An 18,716-nucleotide genomic window follows, 5' to 3' on the forward strand; every position below is an offset into this window, starting at 1 on the left:
CGTGCACCAATCGCACTGGCTCACCTAGTCACACTGTGCATATCACGGCTCTCCTCTGCACTGCATGGCTGGTGAGGGGGAGCTGCTGACTTCTCCGAGGCATCCCCCGTGTTAGGCAGTGTTCTCCGAGGCATCCCGTGTTAGGCAGTGTTCTCCGAGGCATCCCGTGTTAGGCAGTGTTCTCCGAGGCATCCCGTGTTAGGCAGTGTTCTTCTCCGAGGCATCCCGTGTTAGGCAGTGTTCTCCGAGGCATCCCGTGTTAGGCAGTGTTCTCCGAGGCATCCCGTGTTAGGCAGTGTTCTCCGAGGCATCCCGTGTTAGGCAGTGTTCTCCGAGGCATCCCGTGTTAGGCAGTGTTCTCCGAGGCATCCCGTGTTAGGCAGTGTTCTCCGAGGCATCCCGTGTTAGGCAGTGTTCTTCTCCGAGGCATCCCGTGTTAGGCAGTGTTCTCCGAGGCATCCCGTGTTAGGCAGTGTTCTCCGAGGCATCCCGTGTTAGGCAGTGTTCTTCTCCGAGGCATCCCGTGTTAGGCAGTGTTCTCCGAGGCATCCCCGTGTTAGGCAGTGTTCTCCGAGGCATCCCGTGTTAGGCAGTGTTCTTCTCCGAGGCATCCCGTGTTAGGCAGTGTTCTCCGAGGCATCCCGTGTTAGGCAGTGTTCTCCGAGGCATCCCGTGTTAGGCAGTGTTCTTCTCCGAGGCATCCCGTGTTAGGCAGTGTTCTCCGAGGCATCCCGTGTTAGGCAGTGTTCTCCGAGGCATCCCGTGTTAGGCAGTGTTCTCCGAGGCATCCCGTGTTAGGCAGTGTTCTCCGAGGCATCCCGTGTTAGGCAGTGTTCTTCTCCGAGGCATCCCGTGTTAGGCAGTGTTCTCCGAGGCATCCCGTGTTAGGCAGTGTTCTCCGAGGCATCCCGTGTTAGGCAGTGTTCTTCTCCGAGGCATCCCGTGTTAGGCAGTGTTCTCCGAGGCATCCCCGTGTTAGGCAGTGTTCTCCGAGGCATCCCGTGTTAGGCAGTGTTCTTCTCCGAGGCATCCCGTGTTAGGCAGTGTTCTCCGAGGCATCCCGTGTTAGGCAGTGTTCTCCGAGGCATCCCGTGTTAGGCAGTGTTCTTCTCCGAGGCATCCCGTGTTAGGCAGTGTTCTTCTCCGAGGCATCCCGTGTTAGGCAGTGTTCTTCTCCGAGGCATCCGGTGTTAGGCAGTGTTCTCCGAGGCATCCCGTGTTAGGCAGTGTTCTCCGAGGCATCCCGTGTTAGGCAGTGTTCTTCTCCGAGGCATCCCGTGTTAGGCAGTGTTCTTCTCCGAGGCATCCCGTGTTAGGCAGTGTTCTTCTCCGAGGCATCCCGTGTTAGGCAGTGTTCTCCGAGGCATCCCGTGTTAGGCAGTGTTCTCCGAGGCATCCCGTGTTAGGCAGTGTTCTTCTCCGAGGCATCCCGTGTTAGGCAGTGTTCTTCTCCGAGGCATCCCGTGTTAGGCAGTGTTCTTCTCCGAGGCATCCCGTGTTAGGCAGTGTTCTCCGAGGCATCCCGTGTTAGGCAGTGTTCTCCGAGGCATCCCGTGTTAGGCAGTGTTCTTCTCCGAGGCATCCCGTGTTAGGCAGTGTTCTTCTCCGAGGCATCCCGTGTTAGGCAGTGTTCTTCTCCGAGGCATCCGGTGTTAGGCAGTGTTCTCCGAGGCATCCCGTGTTAGGCAGTGTTCTCCGAGGCATCCCGTGTTAGGCAGTGTTCTCCGAGGCATCCCGTGTTAGGCAGTGTTCTCCGAGGCATCCCGTGTTAGGCAGTGTTCTCCGAGGCATCCCGTGTTAGGCAGTGTTCTCCGAGGCATCCCGTGTTAGGCAGTGTTCTCCGAGGCATCCCGTGTTAGGCTATGTCTGACGTAACCCGACCTGATAAACGCCTCTTTCCTAAAAGAATAGTGCATATGAGATCTCCTCATTATTTTTTCCTTCACTTTTCTTTTTGATATTATATCATTTCCCCCTTTCCTTTCTACCTTCTAATTCCTCCTATAGGCCTCTCCTTGCTCTGATCTATAGCCTCTGTTGTCACCGTTGTTAAATAAATGTATGTATATATGTTCATAGTATAACCTTTAGGCTATATAACATTATTCATGTCTGCATTAGAGCTGACCATCTGGTGTTAGATAGCCAATTGTGCTCTTTCTGGGGAAAGACTATTTCCCCTCTCTCAGCATTTCTTATTTGCCTATGGTTCTTTGTGTAGGGCTGAGGACTTGTGGTCTTTCCCTTACTTATGTTACCATGTCTATTGTTGTTGTCCTTGTGCAGGTAATATTAATGCAGTAATGGTGGTGAGTCTTTATGGATGTAGCTTCTGACATTATTAGGAGACATAGTGTCATAGCAAACTCCTTATCTTCCAGCTCTTTATGTCCCCTTTTGAAGTGTTCTCTGGGCTTTAGGTTCTAGAGTTGTTTGTAGTTGTATTCATTGGCATTGGGATCTACAAGTTTCTATTTTGATTGGTTGTGGTTTTCTATGATGGTCTCCATCTGTTGCAACGTTTCCTTGATGCAGGGTAAGGACTACAGACAGTTCTATGTGGGTATAAGGAAAAATATTAGTATGTAGTTAGGGGTTATTCTGGTTTGGTAAAGTGGTGGTTGTAGGTTCTCCAGGATCCATGACGTAACAAGCCCTGGGTAGCTGGCTAGGTTTCCTGTCCCAGGCATTATTTCTCTCTTGTTGAGTAGGTCTTACGTCCAGTTAGAGAGCTTGGTTACCACCGAGATGTGTGAGCCACTACTGCACCCTTCGGGTTCTCTTGCCATGCTGGTCCTTGTGGTTCATAGGCATCATAGCTGGGTAGGAAGGACTACTGGTTGCTTCCCTCCTTTGGAAGCTGTGTATGCTGCAGCCTAGTACCTACCATAAGAGCTAGTCCTCAGAAGGAAGCATTTGGCCCCCGTGTCTGTGCATGGTGTCTTTAACATAAGGACTTACCTTCTACCGTGAGGGGTAACCAAGGACAGTTAACAATAGCCTTTAAGGATTTGGGAGTCCCTGGGCAACTGTGATCTTGTATTATCTGGTGTGGTTTTGTACATTTTGTCTAGCTTTCCCCAAACTTCTGTCTTTGGTTTCTTGCCTTCCCATGATGCCCAGGGTGAAGGGCATCAGTGACCACTTGTTTCCTCTGCAGCAGATGCTTAGCCATGAACTTCCTTGTGTAGGTTGTTCCTTAGTCATTCTTGATGGCTGCGGGCCTAGAATAGTCAAGGAGGAAGAGAGCCCCTTGGGTCTCTCACAGGCTGCAGCTTGCTTATTAGAGCTACGTTGGCTGGCTGATTCCCAAGGCCCTGCCTTTTCTGCCTATCCAAGCTGGGATTAGCAGTGGGTGCCAATGTACCCAGCTTATTTATGTGGGCTCTGCATCTACAGTACTTTTCTGTCTCCTAAGGGTCCCCCACCCCTTTATTTGTATTTTGCCTTTACTTTTACTTTTGAGGCAGGGTCTCACTAAGTTTCCTCAGGCTGGCCCTGGGCTCAGCCTGGATCCCAAGTGGGTTTTGACCGCGTGTTCCTCCTGCTTCCTGGGGAGCAGGGACTGCAGGCCTGCACCAGCACCTTGTGTTTTACACTCTTGGCCCCTAGTTGGCTGAGTGCTCCATGAGAATGTGAGCTCTTCCTCTGAGCGCAGCTTCATTCGGAGGTGTAAGGACAGCTGTGCTTCTTGGCCATTGTGCGGTGCTGAGAAGTCAAGTCAGGAGCTGTGGAGAGTGCAGGGGCAAGAGCCATGGGCCTGCACAGGTGAGCCTTTGTTTATGGAGGTGGGGACATCTGAAGGTGCTTTAGGGACATGAGTGCACCTTACAGAGAACAGGCTACTGAGCAGTCAAAAGGAGGAATGCTTCTTCACGAGAGGCATTTAGGCCACGAAAGGCAAAGAAAAAGTCCGTTGGGATGAAGACGAGATGGGAAAAACCTTAGCAAGCAAAAAGTGGGTCAGGGTGACATTTGAGATTGGCCCTAAAGCTCAGGCCACCATTAACCTTTCCTCAGCAGGACAGAGATGAGTGGTTTTATGATTTAGTGAGGAAACGCTGGAAAAGGACAGGCGGAAGGGAAGGGTCCGTAGAGGTGTGGATGAGAACACATTTGAGGAGCACTGTCTCATTTGTTCAGCTCTGGCACTTACTGTGAAGCGTGTCCAGTCACTTCAGTGTTCCTTACTAAGCTCTTTGAGCGAATTCAGTTTCAGATTAAATTACTGTTACTAGTACGATTTTGAGTTTTCTGAGAGTCTCAGAGACCTATGTTCCCAAGTTGGGTAAGAATCTTGTACCGTAGCCTGGCTTCAAACTTCAAGTTGTCTCATCTCAGCCTCTGGAGTGCTAGGATTACAAAAACGCACTGCCTTATCAAACTTTCAGATTGAGTTCCGAGAATTCTTTTCTTTCTTTCTTTTTTTTTAAGTACTCCTTTTTTTTCCTTTTAATTAGGTATTTTCCTTGTTTACATTTCCAATGCTATCCCAAAAGTCCCCCATACCCACCCCCCCAATCCCCTACCCACCCACTCCCCCCTTTTGGCCCTGGCATTCCCCTGTACTGGGGCATATAAAGTTTGCATGTCCAAAGGGCCTCTCTTTCCAGTGATGGCTGACTAGGTCATCTTTTGATATATTTTCTTTTTTAAGACCACGCCTCTAATGCTGGGTTGAACATGTAAGTATTTAACCAATCAAACCTGTTTGCCAGTGAACTTTAAAGTGGGGTTTCTAAAGACAGAGATCTCTGAGGAAGTAGAGATGAGAATGAGAGAAAAGGAGCTTAAAGGCAGCCACTCCCTCTTTGGTGGGTATGCACTGAAGTTATGACTTCGAGGCATGCACATGATAAAATGTTTAAAGTTCCTTGGACAGCTTTCTTCTGAAATAGTATAAGGTGCCCTTGGGCTTCACGTCTTTAAAAGGAACCTTAAATTTTGTAAGGAAGTGTCAAGAATAGAGGAAGGTGGGACAGCATCAGAGGTGGTGAAGTGGCAGGAGGAAAGATAGAGAAATCAAACCACATGTCCCCCATGGTCATTGCAGCGATGGTGTGGTTTGATATGTGCTCTGTGATGCTGCAGCAGCTGGTAATGTCCTTCACAGACCACTGCTCTTCACTGTTTCAGCTGTGTTTGGAAGCAGCAGCAGCAGCAGCAGCAGCAGCAGAAGAAGAAGAAGAAGAGCATGGGATGGGGGTTTTTAGGGATTCTTTGACGGGAGCAGGAAGCCTCTGCTCCATTATCACATTGAGTTGCCCCATCCTGTGCAGCAGTTGGACTTCATCAGTTTGCAGGGCTGACCCTGCTGACAATAAGATGCATTTGACCTTGAGATAGAAATTGCAACAAGATCTTTACGAATGACTGTGAATGAGACTGTATTCTCTTTCTTTCAGAATGCCAGCGACCTGTATCTGGGAGAATTGTTCTTCGACACCTCCCTGTTCGTGCACTGTGCTTTTCTTGTTGCTTTAACTTATCAAGGGTTTTGCTCTGCATTCATGAGTGCCGTCTGGGTAGTTTTTCCATTGCTCACAAAGCTTTGTGTGTACAAGGACTTCAAGAAGCACGGTAGGGTAATTTTGTTTTTTGTTTTTTGTTTTTTTTTTTTATAAAAATGGGGAATATGTTAAAAATGCAAAGCTCCCAGATATTATTTGACCAAATTATCTTTCCAAAATATTTAATTTTTTAATGCCATGCAAGTATCTTATACTGTATACCCCATCCCAGTCTCAGGTTTCTGAACATATGCTAGTATATTGCTTTAATACTGTTTGTACTTTATCCTCCCTGGTGACACTGACTGAGTGCGCTAGATCACATGTACCAGGGGACTAGAGTCCCACCTGACCCATTTTCTGTCAAGTGCCAGAGCAGTTGAAGATGAGCCCTGAACCGTGCCCTAGAATTCCATAGGCTTGTTTTCTTCTTCTTTTCCCCCAGGTGCCCAAGGAAGATTTATTGCTCTTTACCTTTTGGGGATGTTTATCCCCTATCTTTACGGGCTCTACCTCATCTGGGCGGTATTTGAGATGTTCACTCCTATCCTGGGAAGAAGCGGGTCGGAGATCCCCCCCGATGTTGTGCTGGCCTCCATCCTGGCTGTCTGCGTGATGATTCTCTCCTCCTATTTTGTAAGGAAAAACGTCCTGTTTTTTACTGTTTATACTGTGATGGCTGAGATGCAGTGGATCCTGTGAAATTATGTCACTCATACCTTGTTAAGAGCATTTAAACTAGAGGGGTGGGGTCAGTGTTTGTGCACTGTCAGGTTAATGTGCCAAGAAAATGTAGGATGATATGGTGGCCCACACTCAGGAGACAAGAGGATCTCTGTGAGTTCCAGACCAGCTAGGGCTACATGGTGAGACCGTGTTTTGTTGTTACTGCTTTAATGTTAAAACACACACACACACACACACACACACACACACACACACACACACAGCCTTCTGAGCTATCCAGATTCCCCTCTCTTCCTTCCCACCTGGAGACAGGCTCTCACTCTGGCTTAGAACTATGGGTTACCAGGATGGCCTTGACTTGTGGTACTCCTCCTGCCCCAACCTCCCAAGTGCTGGGAGCCATCACACCTAGCGTCTAAATCCTCTCTTCAAGTAGCCTTCCATTGTAGCAGATAGGAATGTGTGGAACAGATGATGTGTGGATTGAGATGTTCTGTTCTGAACTTTCAGAATAGTCCCTATGAGCATGTTTTGAAGTTAGTAAGAGGCCAAATCACAGTAGTTTAGGTTGTGTGTGTGTATTCAAAGTGATTTCAGTATCATTTACTTCTTCATTGCTGTCAAATCAACATTCATGAATTTGCCCCTTGGGGTGATACCCAAACATGCTTTTGTTTCTCAGTCTCTTGAGTATACTTTGTAGGTATGGAGTCTCACCTTTGTTTGTCTGTGTGCTTCTTTCCCCATGGGACACCTTAAAGGAAAGGAAAGATGGTTGGTTTGTATGGACCAGGCCCCTCAGGAAAAGTTCCTTTGGCATGATGTCTGAGGCTGACGGCAAGCCTCTCTGGAGAAGGCATCTCTGTTCCAATTCCTAAGGAGTATTTACTGAGTGCTATAGGAAGTGCTTGCGACCTGAGGTGAGGGGTCCAGGTAGAGACAGGGGCTGGATTCTTTACAGCTTAGGTTTTCATGCACAGGATACTGAGCTTTTTCAGATCACTGTAGTAAAGGGCATTCCTTGTGGAAATGAGGTTCTGAGGACCCAGCGAGCTAAAGTTACCACAGCCATAGTCCGTGTCCTCCATCAGGAAAGCCCTGCATACGTGGCTTTGCACATGTAGCCATGTAAAGTCATTCTTATGCACATGCTTGCTGTTGGCTAACTAGCATTAAAAGGAACCTACATCCTAACTGGCAACCAGAGTGCAGGCTGGGGCTGTAGCTCACTGAAAAGAGTGCTCCCTCCCATCATGGGTCCCTAGGCTCCGTTCCCCAACACTGAAAGAACATTCTCCCTCCACCCCACCCCCCCTTGGGGCCAAACAACAAAACCTGCAAAGGCATTATTCACTCTTAGTGTTGTTTACAGAGGTGGATGGAATTCTAATGTTTGTTGCTTACTTCTTTTAGTTTTATTATTAAACCTTCAACCCTGTATTTCTGTATTTGTTAAGTCTAGTAGCTTTTCCCTTCACTGTGACAAAATACCTGATAAAAATAGGAAAGGAAAATTTTATTTTGGGTCATGGCTCCTGAGGGCACTGCTCATCATGGTGGGAAAGGCATGGTGGTGCTTTTGGTGGCAGGAATCTGTGGCAGGTCCGAGTGGGACCACGACAAGAAGCAAGGGCTAACAGACCCGAGGACTTGCCACCAGAGATCTACTTTCTTCACTTAGACCCTGCCTCCTTAATCTCCACAGTCGTCTCAAATAGCCCTTACCAGCTAAATGTTTAAACCCAAAAACTTGAAGAGAATATTTCCCATTTAAACCATGGTAGGTAAGTTTGTTGTTGAGGATGAAGGGAGAAAGGCCTGGGCACAGTGACACCTAACTAATCTCAGCACTTGGGAGGCTGGGGCAGGCAGATCACGACTTTGAAACCAACCTTGATTATATATTGTGATGCTGTCCCCAAGAACAAACAATACAGCCCTGGAGGAGAGAGCAGCCTCTGTCCTCTGTAGATGAGGGTCTAGTGTGAAGGTATTTATAGTATGAATCAGGTTTTCATTATTCTCTTAGTGTAGTGGTCTTCAACCTTCCTAATGCTGTGACCCTTTGTGGTGACTGCATCCATAAACTATTGTTGCTACTTCACAACTATAATTTTGCTAGTTATAGATCGTAATGTAAATACCTGATATGTGACCCTGTAAAAGAGTCTTTCCGTTTTCAAAGGGGTCAAGAACCCATAGTTTGAGAACCGCTGTACAAGTGATTGTCATTTTTGGTGCCCACAAAGGTGATTCAGATGTAGGATATTTGAATTCTGTTCCACTGATCAAGTGGAAGGGAGAATAATGAAGCTGTGAAACTGGAGATCAGGAAAGCCCCAAGGCATGGCTGTGCTCGAATCCATAACAAGATCAAAGTGCACTATCACAGGTAAATCTTACCCGGAAGGCTTTGGGAAGGCACACCTCTTGGAATATTAATTACAACCGAGTATGATGGTAGTATGTACCTGTGAAGACAGCACTTTTGAGCCCTAGGGCAGGCTGGTGTAGACAGAGTGCTGTAGGTTATGTTGAGACAAGGTAATATAGCGAGAACAATGCTAACCCTCTAAAACTACAAACCGTATTTCCTTTTGCTACTATGTGAAGTGGTACTGTGACTCTGAGCTGTTGTTAGTACTGCTCTCTTGGTTTACTTATTCACGTGTTACAGGTTAAAGGCAGCTGCTTCTTGATGGGATGAGTTGCTCCATGGTAACAGAACACTGAACTATAATCTATATCTCAGAACACGTCTTGTAGTCATTGAGGCTTTATTAAATATGTTTTAGAAAACAGTTAACATTCTTGTTAAGTGAGGAGCTATCACACTTTTTGGAGTTATTCTTTGTTGGGTATCATGGTTATACTGCCAGGCTGAGAGCCAAAATAGGTCTGATAATAGGCATGGGATCAAGAGACTTAGCAAGAAACAGCTAGGTGCATGTGCACTCCGAGGGCACCTCCCTTACCATGCCCTGACCTGTTTCCTTGAGAGAGCACCTCTCACGGAACCTTTCAGCTAAGCTGGCAAACCCGAGAGCCCCTAGGATCTGCCTGTCTCCACCCCCAGTGCTGGGGACTTGAACTGTCATTCTTGGCTTTTACATGGCTGGGAATTTAAACTGAAGTCCTCATGTGTGCACAGGAAGTGCTTGTACCTATGAAGCCAACTTCCCAGTTCCATTCCTCGTTAGGTTTAGTGATGTGAGACAAGGTCTCACATGGCCCAGGCTAGCCTTAAACATTTGGAAGATGACTTTGAACTCCTGGTCTTCTGGCCTCTACTTATTAAGTGCTGGAATTACAGGATTGTGCTACCAGGCTTAGCTTCTTCATTTGATTTTGTACTCACTCAAGATCTTAAGAGTGATATAAGATACACTTAAGGCAGAGTAAAGGTGCCTAACTATAGAGTCAAGCACACTGTCACTTTACAGCCACTCCTTCATCTTCATTCTGTGAGTCCATTTATAACTTCCCAGTTTGGAGAAGAGGGAACTTCAATAGGAAATGGTAGTTTAAAGTTGAATTTTAGGACAGTTTTGGCAGTAGTTAGCTTGGGTGTGCCAGAACTACAGTATTATAGCAAAGATTTATTTATTTTCAAATTATATATTTGTAATTTAATATATATTGCTAAAATATATTAATTTTCATCTATTTCCTTTCCTTGAACTCTATCATACAGCTGCTGTATGTCCAGATTTACCAGCATGTCTTAGGTGAAGCTCACTACTTGGTGGAAGAGTTGAAACATTTTGATCATTATGACCATTTGGTAGAGGAACAAATAGGGTTACAAGTTGTTTTGCTGTCTCACCACCTTAAATCCTGGGGTGTTTATTTTCTAACAAGATAAGGTCTTTCATCCAAGAATAGTACCGTTTGGTTGAAATTTCTCAGGAAAGGATACGGGAACATTATATAAGAGGAGACAACTTTGCATAAACTTTGATATTTTGCTTTTTAAAAAAAAAATTCCTCTCATTGAGAATATCTTCACATTCATGTACTTCATGAGCTTAGGGGTAGGCAGGAAGATGGAGAGGCAAAAGTAGGAGCTAGTTTCAGGTAGTTTCTCAAAACTGAGGGGACTGTGAATGCGTTTGGTGTGTACTCGTCTTTCAGTTTGCTGATTTAGTTAGAATAAAAAAAGCTGATTCTGGATGCGAACCTTGCAACTGAGCCATTCGTGTTTGCTGCTCTAGGCTCAGATTGTTTAGTGTTCACAGTGATTAACCTAAAAGGACAGTACTGTTTTACAGTGGAGTTTTTCCTCAAATGCGACTTCTACAGGGTCCATCTAAAAACTAGGCTGTATGCCTCCAGCTCTTATTAGCTTGTTATAAAACACTAGAGGTGGAATCTGAATTTCATCGAAACACATGCTTAGGCATAAAACCTTACCTTTGAGAGTTTGGCAGCTTTACTGTCATTGGTTGGATTCAGTTCTGTGGTGTCTGCTGGGCAGGGCTGGCCACTGTGGTACATAGGGCAGTGGCTTGGCTGCGAATAGGTTCTGGTCCTTCTTCCGTGCTTTGTTTCCAGTCTCCCTTTGCTTTCTGCCCCACTGCGTCCTGGCCTGCTGAAGCCATCTGTCACTTTCCAGGCTCTCACTTAGGAGGGACACCTGAGGAATTGCTGTTTTGTCTCCTGGGGTTCCCTGCACACCACACAGGCTACTAGCTCTTCTTTATTGTGTTCTAGACAATACCTACTAAAAATATCATGGGAAACACCTCTCTACCAATGTTATGATTGTAATGTGTGTCTGTGCTTGCGTTTAGATTACCTTCATCTACCTTGTGAACAGCACAAAGAAAACCATTCTGAGCCTAATAGTGGTGTGCGCGGTCACCTTCCTCCTCGTCTGCACTGGAGCCTTTTTCCCATACAGTTCTAATCCCGAGAGTCCAAAGCCAAAGAGAGTGTTTCTTCAGGTAAGGGGGGCTCTTCAGAAGCAGTGAGATTCAGGAGATGAGAAGCGCCTTGTGGGTTTTGAGCTTCACCAATGAACAGGAAAACTGACTTCTCTGCTGTTGTCATAATTTACTTGGTTTAGATTTGTGTATAAAGTAGCAAGGGACACTGACCGTCAGTGGGCATTCTTATTTCTTAGACACACTTTCCATCATATATGTATACAAAATATGCATGTGTATAACCTAGAAGCCATGACCATTTAAAACTACAAATAGCATAAATATCTGTAGGCTGATTAAAAGTAGGCATCAGGGTGCTGGTGAGATGGCTTAGCGGTTAAGAGCACTGACTGCTCTTCCAAAGGTCCTGAGTTCAAATCCCAGCAACCACATGGTGGCTTACAACCATCCGTAACAAAAATCTGATGTCCTCTTCTGGAGTGTCTGAAGACAGCTACAATGTACACACATATAATAAATAAATCTTAAAAAAAAAAAAAAAAAAGTAGGCATCAGTTCCCTGGAGCTGGAGTTATAGGCTGTTAGGAGCCGCCTGATGTGGGTGCTGGGAACTGAACCAGACTCTTCCGGAAGAGCAGCAGTGCATGCTCTTAACCACTGAGCCATCTCGCCAGCCCCAAGACATTCTCTTACAGTATTGTCTAGACTTGCCTTAACTCTGTGCTCAAATGACTCTCCACTTCAGCCGTGTAAGTAATTGAGACTACAAGCACATACACCGTCCCTGATCAAGTCTTATATATATTTTAAGTATGCATTCAACTGTAGTTGTGAATTACAATAAAAGGCACTTGCATGTCTGTCATCTAGTTTAAAAGGAAAAAAAAACCCCACTAACAGTAACTTAGTAATTATTAAGTCTCCTTTTTATTTCCCTGTTTCTAATCACTTTTTTAAAAATATTTTTTATTATTATTTATTTATTTGAGTACACTGTAGCTGTACAGATGGTTGTGAGCCTTCATATGGTTGCTGGGAGTTGAATTTTTTTAGGACTTCTGCTCAGTCAGTGCCTGCTTGCTCCGGCCCAAAGATTTATTTATTATTATACATAAGTGTACTGTAGCTGGCTTTAGATGCACCAGAAGAGGGCATGAGATCTCCTTATGGGTGGTTGTGAGCCAACCATGTGGCTGCTGGGATTTGAACTCAGGACCTTCAGAAGAGCAGTCTCTTACCTGCTGAGCCATCTCACCAGCCCTCTAATCAATTCTTGGATGGTCTTTTTATCTTTGTTAAATTGGGGTAGGAGTGTGGGTGAGCTAGCTGAACAGTTTTCTCATTAGTCTTGTTCTTTTCAGCACGTGAGTAGAACTTTTCATAACTTAGAAGGAAGCGTAGTAAAAAGAGACTCTGGAATATGGATCAATGGGTTTGATTACACTGGAATGTCTCACGTAACACCTCACATTCCTGAGATCAACGATACAATCCGAGCTCACTGTGAGGAGAATGCCCCACTCTGTGGCTTCCCTTGGTATCTTCCAGTGCACTTCCTGATCAGGTTGGTTCATACTTCTTCTTAAGTTGGGGGTTAGTTTCCATTCTATCACTGTCAGGATTCAGTGAAACTTAACCTTAACTCAGTCAAGCGCTGTTTGTAATGTTTCTATATTACCATAAAATTTCTTATTTCTTTAGTCAGATAATGAACTCAGGAGCATAGTTTGCTATTTTAAACTTAAGAAAGTCTCTCTTCAAGAAACGTAAGTTGGGCTGGTGAGGTGGCTCAGTGGATAAGAGCACCCGACTGCTCTTCCGAAGGTCCAGAGTTCTAATCCCAGCAACCACATGGTGGCTCACAACCATCCGTAACGAGATCTGGCGCCCTCTTCTGGAGTGTCTGAAGACAGCTACAGTGTACTTACATATAATAAATAAATCTTTAAAAAAAAAAAAAAAAAGAAACGTAAGTAGTAGCTAGAAAGGGCTATGCTCCTGACCAGTATAATACAACAGTTACGGCTTCCTCCCAGCTTGCGATACTCAGACAGACGGCATTTCAGTATTCATCAGAGGCATGGGATAGGCAGCGGAAATGCCTGGGCAGTTCCTGTCTTTAAAAGGATTTATCATTTATGTGCAGTGTGTCTGCCCTGTGCCTGTGGAAGCCAGAAGAGAGTGCTCAATCTCTGGCTCTGGAGTCACAGGTGGCTGTGAGCTGGCACATGGATGCTTGGAACTGAATCTGGGTCCTCTGGAAGTAGGGCTTGTAAACTGTTGAGAGGGATTTGTTAACAACCTGGCCAGCAGAGGAACTGCCTCATTTATCATTTCATCAGGCACTTCTCAGACCCCTTTGGGTGTTCTGAACCATTCTGTGAGTTACGAATTTACTGTTAGTTACTAAAGCATCCTGAATAGTCACACTATCTTTCCAATAGGAAAAACTGGTATCTTCCAGCTCCAGAGATTTCTCCAAGAAATCCTGCTCATTTCAGACTTGTATCCAAAGAGAAGATGCCATGGGATTCGATAAAGCTGACCTTTGAAGCAACAGGTGAGCCAGTTTCCTTCTCATGTCACATCTCATGCTTTTCAGTTGGCTGCCATATGTCTTCCCACGCGACATATCAGAGAAACACTTATTTAGTGACTGACCGATTCCGGTGTCTCACTCGAGAGCCCAGGCTGGCCTATGATCACGGTCTTCCTGCCGTAGCCTGCCTGCTGAGTGCTGGAGCCATGCACCGTCACACCTTGTGCATTACAGTATTTTTAATAGTGGCTGAAAGTTACTTCTTTAAGAAAATCTCCTATTTTTATTGCTTAGAACAGTTTCAAACCACAAACAAAAGCTTGTCAAGTCTGGTCATTGCTCCCTAAAACCCAGCTTCTGTTCACTCACTTTGAGTTCTAGTCTAGATTGTACCTTTTTCTACTGTTTAAGTCTCTCTTCCTTTCTGTGTCTACTAAAGGGGAAGCTTAAATTGCCCCACTTAGCTCTCTTACTCCTGCTTCTCTCTCTTGCCCTCTTGTTCCCCCTCTCCCGTCCCCGCTCTCTTTCCACATGGTCATGGCCGGCCTCTATTTTTCTACTCTCTTCTTCTCTCTGCCTCTACCACCCTCTTAACTCCCCTCCCATACCCTGAATAAATACTATTCTATGCTAAACAAAACAAAACAAAACAAAACAAACTATCCCACTTAGGTTGTTATTCCTAATATATGCATTCGGTGCTATAAATTTCCTTTTAAATACTGCTTAGGCAGTATTCAGTTTTTACACTTGTAATTTTTATACCTGAGAAATTTATATTTGGCTCTGAGGCTATAAAATAGGCGTACAAATGAAACACTTACTGATAAATCAGAGAAACTTACTTGGAAACAGTTCTTTGTTGTACATAGGATTTTGCTGGTTATTAAATGCTGTTTTACATAAGGAACGACACCTGAGTACGCCCTATCATAGGTGTTAGGGTGCCTCCTGTATTTTCAAAAGCTAATCAATTCTTCAACTTTATAATCACCGGTGCCGAGAGTTCCACTCTGAATAAATTTGTACCATATATGAGTAAATATGTAGTACAAAATGGCAGAAGTATCTTTAGAGTCATTTAAGAAACTGCAAAATTTGTCCTAGCCCCAAGATCCATGTCATAACTATAAGTGAAACCTGTCAGGACTCAGACAGCTAGTCTGAGAATTAGTAACACACTCCGGTCCACAGATACTGAGATCTGCTATTTACATGTCGATGAATGGAGGTTAAAAAAACATTTACAGTGTATGACTGTTATGTTTCTGTGAGAGAATAAACTTTTCCATGGACACTATAAATACTAATTCATAGTCCAATGACTAGTGAATTTGAGCCAGTATGTTTTAGGCAGCATTTGGTGGCACTGCTATTAGGATCACCTGGTGCTGTGTCACCTGCCTGTCCATCACACTGGCCTGGAGGTCAGAGCTAGATCGGCCTTTGCCTCCCCAGTGCTGGGACTAAAGGCATGTGCCGCCATTGCCCGGCCCAGTTATGACTAAGAGACCTTACTGAAAGTCTTAGTGTTAGATAGTTTGTTATCAAACAGATCTGCACTGTTTCAAACATTTTCTTTTCTTGCTACATTCTGTTCACCTTTCCATGTTAAAAACTAGTAGCTCTTGCAGATCCCAACCGGTGATGTCCCTGTAAGTCTTGTCCTAGGCTTTCCCTCACAGTACTGCCAGCTGATTTACTTACATTTGATTGTTACTTCCCACCTTAAGAAAACACAATGCTTGCAGAATGTCTAGACTACTTCTACTATTACTTCTATAAAGTTTTATTTATTTACTCTATGTACACGAGTATGTTATAGCTGTCTTCAGACACACCAGAAGAGGGCCTCAGATCCTACCACAGATGATTGTGATCCACCATGTGGTAGCTGGGACCTCTGGAAGAGCAGTCAATTCTCTTAACTGCTGAGCCATCTCTCCAGCAGAGCATTTTGGGTCTTTTGTATAAAGCTAATAGGTAATGTGGAAATGTGATGGTTAACTCTGTGTATTTGGCTAGACTGTAGTACCTTGACATTTTCTGATAACATGTAAATAGTGGATTTGAGTCTGGTGGATGAGTTTCCCCGCTCCAAACCCTGAGAGTCACAGGCAGATTACCTTTGCACTCCTCCCAGCCTGTTCTGTGGGGTCGGAGGTGGGGGGGGGGGGGAGAATAGGGCTGGAGATAGGTAAATTATATCAGCAGTTACCAAGTTACCTTTCTCATTTAGATTCTGCCCTTTCTGTTCTCTCCTTACTTAACCTTGTCCAAACTGCTAACCTCCTTGAGCTTTGTAAAGAGCCCGTCTAAAGTCATCACAGATGACCCTAACAGTATTGTCACTGCACACTGACTTCAATGTTCCTCTTGCAGGACCAAGCCATATGTCTTTCTATGTTCGAACCCACAAAGGATCCACACTTTCCCAGTGGTCTCTTGGCAACGGCATCCCAGTGACAAGCCGAGGAGGAGACTACTTTGTGTTTTATTCCCATGGCCTTCAGGCTTCTGCATGGCAGTTCTGGATAGAAGTGCAGGTGGGATTTCCCAGGCTTCCAGACAGTATGTAACAACCATGGAGGTCAGTGTGTGGCTTCAGAGAACTAACTGCTTTTTCCCCAGCAGGTCTCAGAAGAACAGGCAGAAGGAATGGTGACTGTGGCCATTGCTGCCCACTATCTATCAGGGGAAAACAAGAGATCCTCTCAGCTGGATGCTCTGAAGAAGAAGTTCCCAGACTGGTCCTTTCCCTCGGCGTGGGTTTCCACCTACAGTCTCTTTGTGTTCTAATCTCGTGGATGGACTTTGAGTACATGTCCCCTGGACATTGCATGGGATAGTTTCTCTCCCATCGTACAAGGATGTTTGTAATACAAGTCAATGAATTCTACTGAGCATATGTTCAAAGAGCTTTTGAGATAACACTCTTCAGGGCCAAGTACTGTATGGGTTAAACTTGGGGACAGTGGTACCTGGCCCTGCCAGTTGAAACTTCCTGCTTTCTGACAAGTAAGCACATGTGGATATTGCCAATCATGTCACTCATGACTAAGGACTCAGCAGCATGCCACTTGAGCAGCTTTCCTGGGAGGATCGAGAAAGATGTAGGCTCTTAGACCACTGTTAATGAAATAGGCAAGTCCACTTGCCAGTGGATGGTGGGTAAGATGCCTCTCTGTGCACTACAACTGTAGTACTGGGAAGTAAATGCCACAAAGGTGGAAGCCGCTGCAGCACCTTAGATGCTGGAGCGCTCTTTCTTCAGGCAGCCGTTCAGGTTTTTTTTTGTGTTTGGAAGCCTAAGCCCTGATGCAGAGGTCTGGGCCTGACTCCTGAGTAGCATTCAATGTCTGCTTTTCCCTCAAACACGTTCCTGGGGGAAGAGAACATTTCTTCAGCTACATTTTCTTCTTACATTTCATGGGTTGCTTTATTTGTGCAAGCACAAAACTTAAAACTTCTTCCCCAGAGCACTGAATTGCCAGCATAGCTGCTGAGGTGGAAGAGGAGGAGGGCTGGGAGGACTGGGGATTTTATAATATTTATTGTTATATATAAGATTAATCCTTTAGCACAAATTCTTTATTGCTGCATTGGGTTTTCTGTTTTCTAGCAGGTGACTAAGTTGTTGTAACTTGCCGTCAGTGAGATGCTGAGGTTGTAGCTTACAAGGAGTGAGACAACTATACCTGTATTTGTTAATTTTCAGATCTTGCATAAGGGCGGCAGTCAGACTTAATGGTGCTTTTCATTTTGAAGACAGGGATGTAGCTTGTGAGGTATGTCATGGCAGTGGCTCTTGTGGCGTCTCTAGGTTCCATCGGTGACAGAGGAGGAGATGAACAGTAAATTATTCTAATTTTACAGTAGTAAATATATAAAGACAAAATTTGAGTTAGCAAACAAGCATGACACAAAATGTAGTTGAAAGAAAAGCCATAGTAAGGCCAAACCAAACCAAACAATATCCTTGTCAGGTGAGAACAGGAAGGCGCCTCTCAGAGTGGCCCTCAAAACTGTCTGAATGTCAACAAAGGCACTGTTACGTGTGCACTGCAGAAGAGGAGCCTCTGGAAATTGCTCATGTGGTACGTGTCAGTTTCTTAATCGTGTTCCTTGTATTGCCTCCCTAATCTGTAACGCCTTAAAAACGCTGCGGCTGGAGCTGATAGTAACATGCTGACTGTCACAAGTGGTGACACTGTAAAGTGGAGTCACTGTTTTGCTGGACTCACAGAAATCTTATCTCAATAGTGCTTCAAGTGTCTGGCTCCTGCTGTGTTTGTATTATCTGTCAGGTAGGACTTAAAGGGTTGAGGGGTTATGTCTAGCTTGTAGAGAACCACAGCTGAGTAACAGTACTGATAGCTCAATGAATTTCAAAATACAGGCTTATGTTCTGTGCCCGGTTAATCTGAAACTGATTACTAGAAATTATGGGGAGGGGAGCAACATGTCATGCTGAGAAAGTTCACCAGGACAAGGATGCTCTGATTTCCTTCCCTTTGGCAGGCACCTTTTCAGTGAAATCAATCATGGTTTTCTTTCTGTCTTTGGGTTGTTTCTCTATGCAAACGATTTTCATTTTCTCTAACACTATTATGCAACCACTAACAAGATGTTCAGTTTCAGGCATGCTTAACGGCCAGAAATGGTCAGGCAATTACATGCAGTATTCATGGCTTTTAAAAAGCACACTCTAGTTATCACTAGCCTCCTACCTTTAGAGGTTATCTGATCACGTGTGTAATTCACTTCTCAAGATAGTTTCAAGGTCTAAGGAATGCATTCCCCCAGAAGAGTATAAACATAAGCAGCACACTAGGGACAAGTATAAAGAACTAAAAGATTGTTCTACACAGTGTTTCCAGTTTAGCAGCTATAACTAAATGTCTAAGATTCCCCCCCCAACCCCGATTTTGCTGTGAAAGAGCACAAGCCAGCCTAGGTGACTCAGGAAGAAGCTGTTGGAAGAACATGTCTGTTCATCTCATTTTTCACTTCTTTGCTGATTTGTTGAGGGTTAATCGTTGCCTTACAATGTTACTGAAATAAACTTTTTAACATACTGGTTGGAAAAAA

At 44.9% G+C, this 18,716-nt stretch overlaps 1 protein-coding gene across 2 annotated transcripts in view; it reads left to right on the plus strand.

The window, feature by feature from the left end:
• The window catches only part of Ermp1 (endoplasmic reticulum metallopeptidase 1), a 38,596-nt gene extending 19,880 nt beyond the window's left edge, over window positions 1–18,716 (plus strand). Inside the window, exons 9-15 of one of the 2 annotated variants that reach the window (XM_029472660.1) lie at window positions 5,406–5,580; window positions 5,956–6,146; window positions 10,991–11,143; window positions 12,448–12,650; window positions 13,531–13,646; window positions 16,008–16,171; window positions 16,257–18,716. In XM_029472660.1, the coding sequence (XP_029328520.1) occupies window positions 5,406–5,580; window positions 5,956–6,146; window positions 10,991–11,143; window positions 12,448–12,650; window positions 13,531–13,646; window positions 16,008–16,171; window positions 16,257–16,424 (1,170 nt within the window). In that variant the 3' untranslated portion in view covers window positions 16,425–18,716. The remainder of the gene's footprint in view (window positions 1–5,405; window positions 5,581–5,955; window positions 6,147–10,990; window positions 11,144–12,447; window positions 12,651–13,530; window positions 13,647–16,007; window positions 16,172–16,256) is intronic. The other variant, XM_021152306.2, reaches the window with a different exon arrangement.

This window comes from Mus caroli, unplaced genomic scaffold (genome assembly GCF_978045245.1).
Source record: "Mus caroli unplaced genomic scaffold, Mus_caroli_1 scaffold_20, whole genome shotgun sequence".
Taxonomy (NCBI): Eukaryota; Metazoa; Chordata; class Mammalia; order Rodentia; family Muridae; genus Mus; species Mus caroli.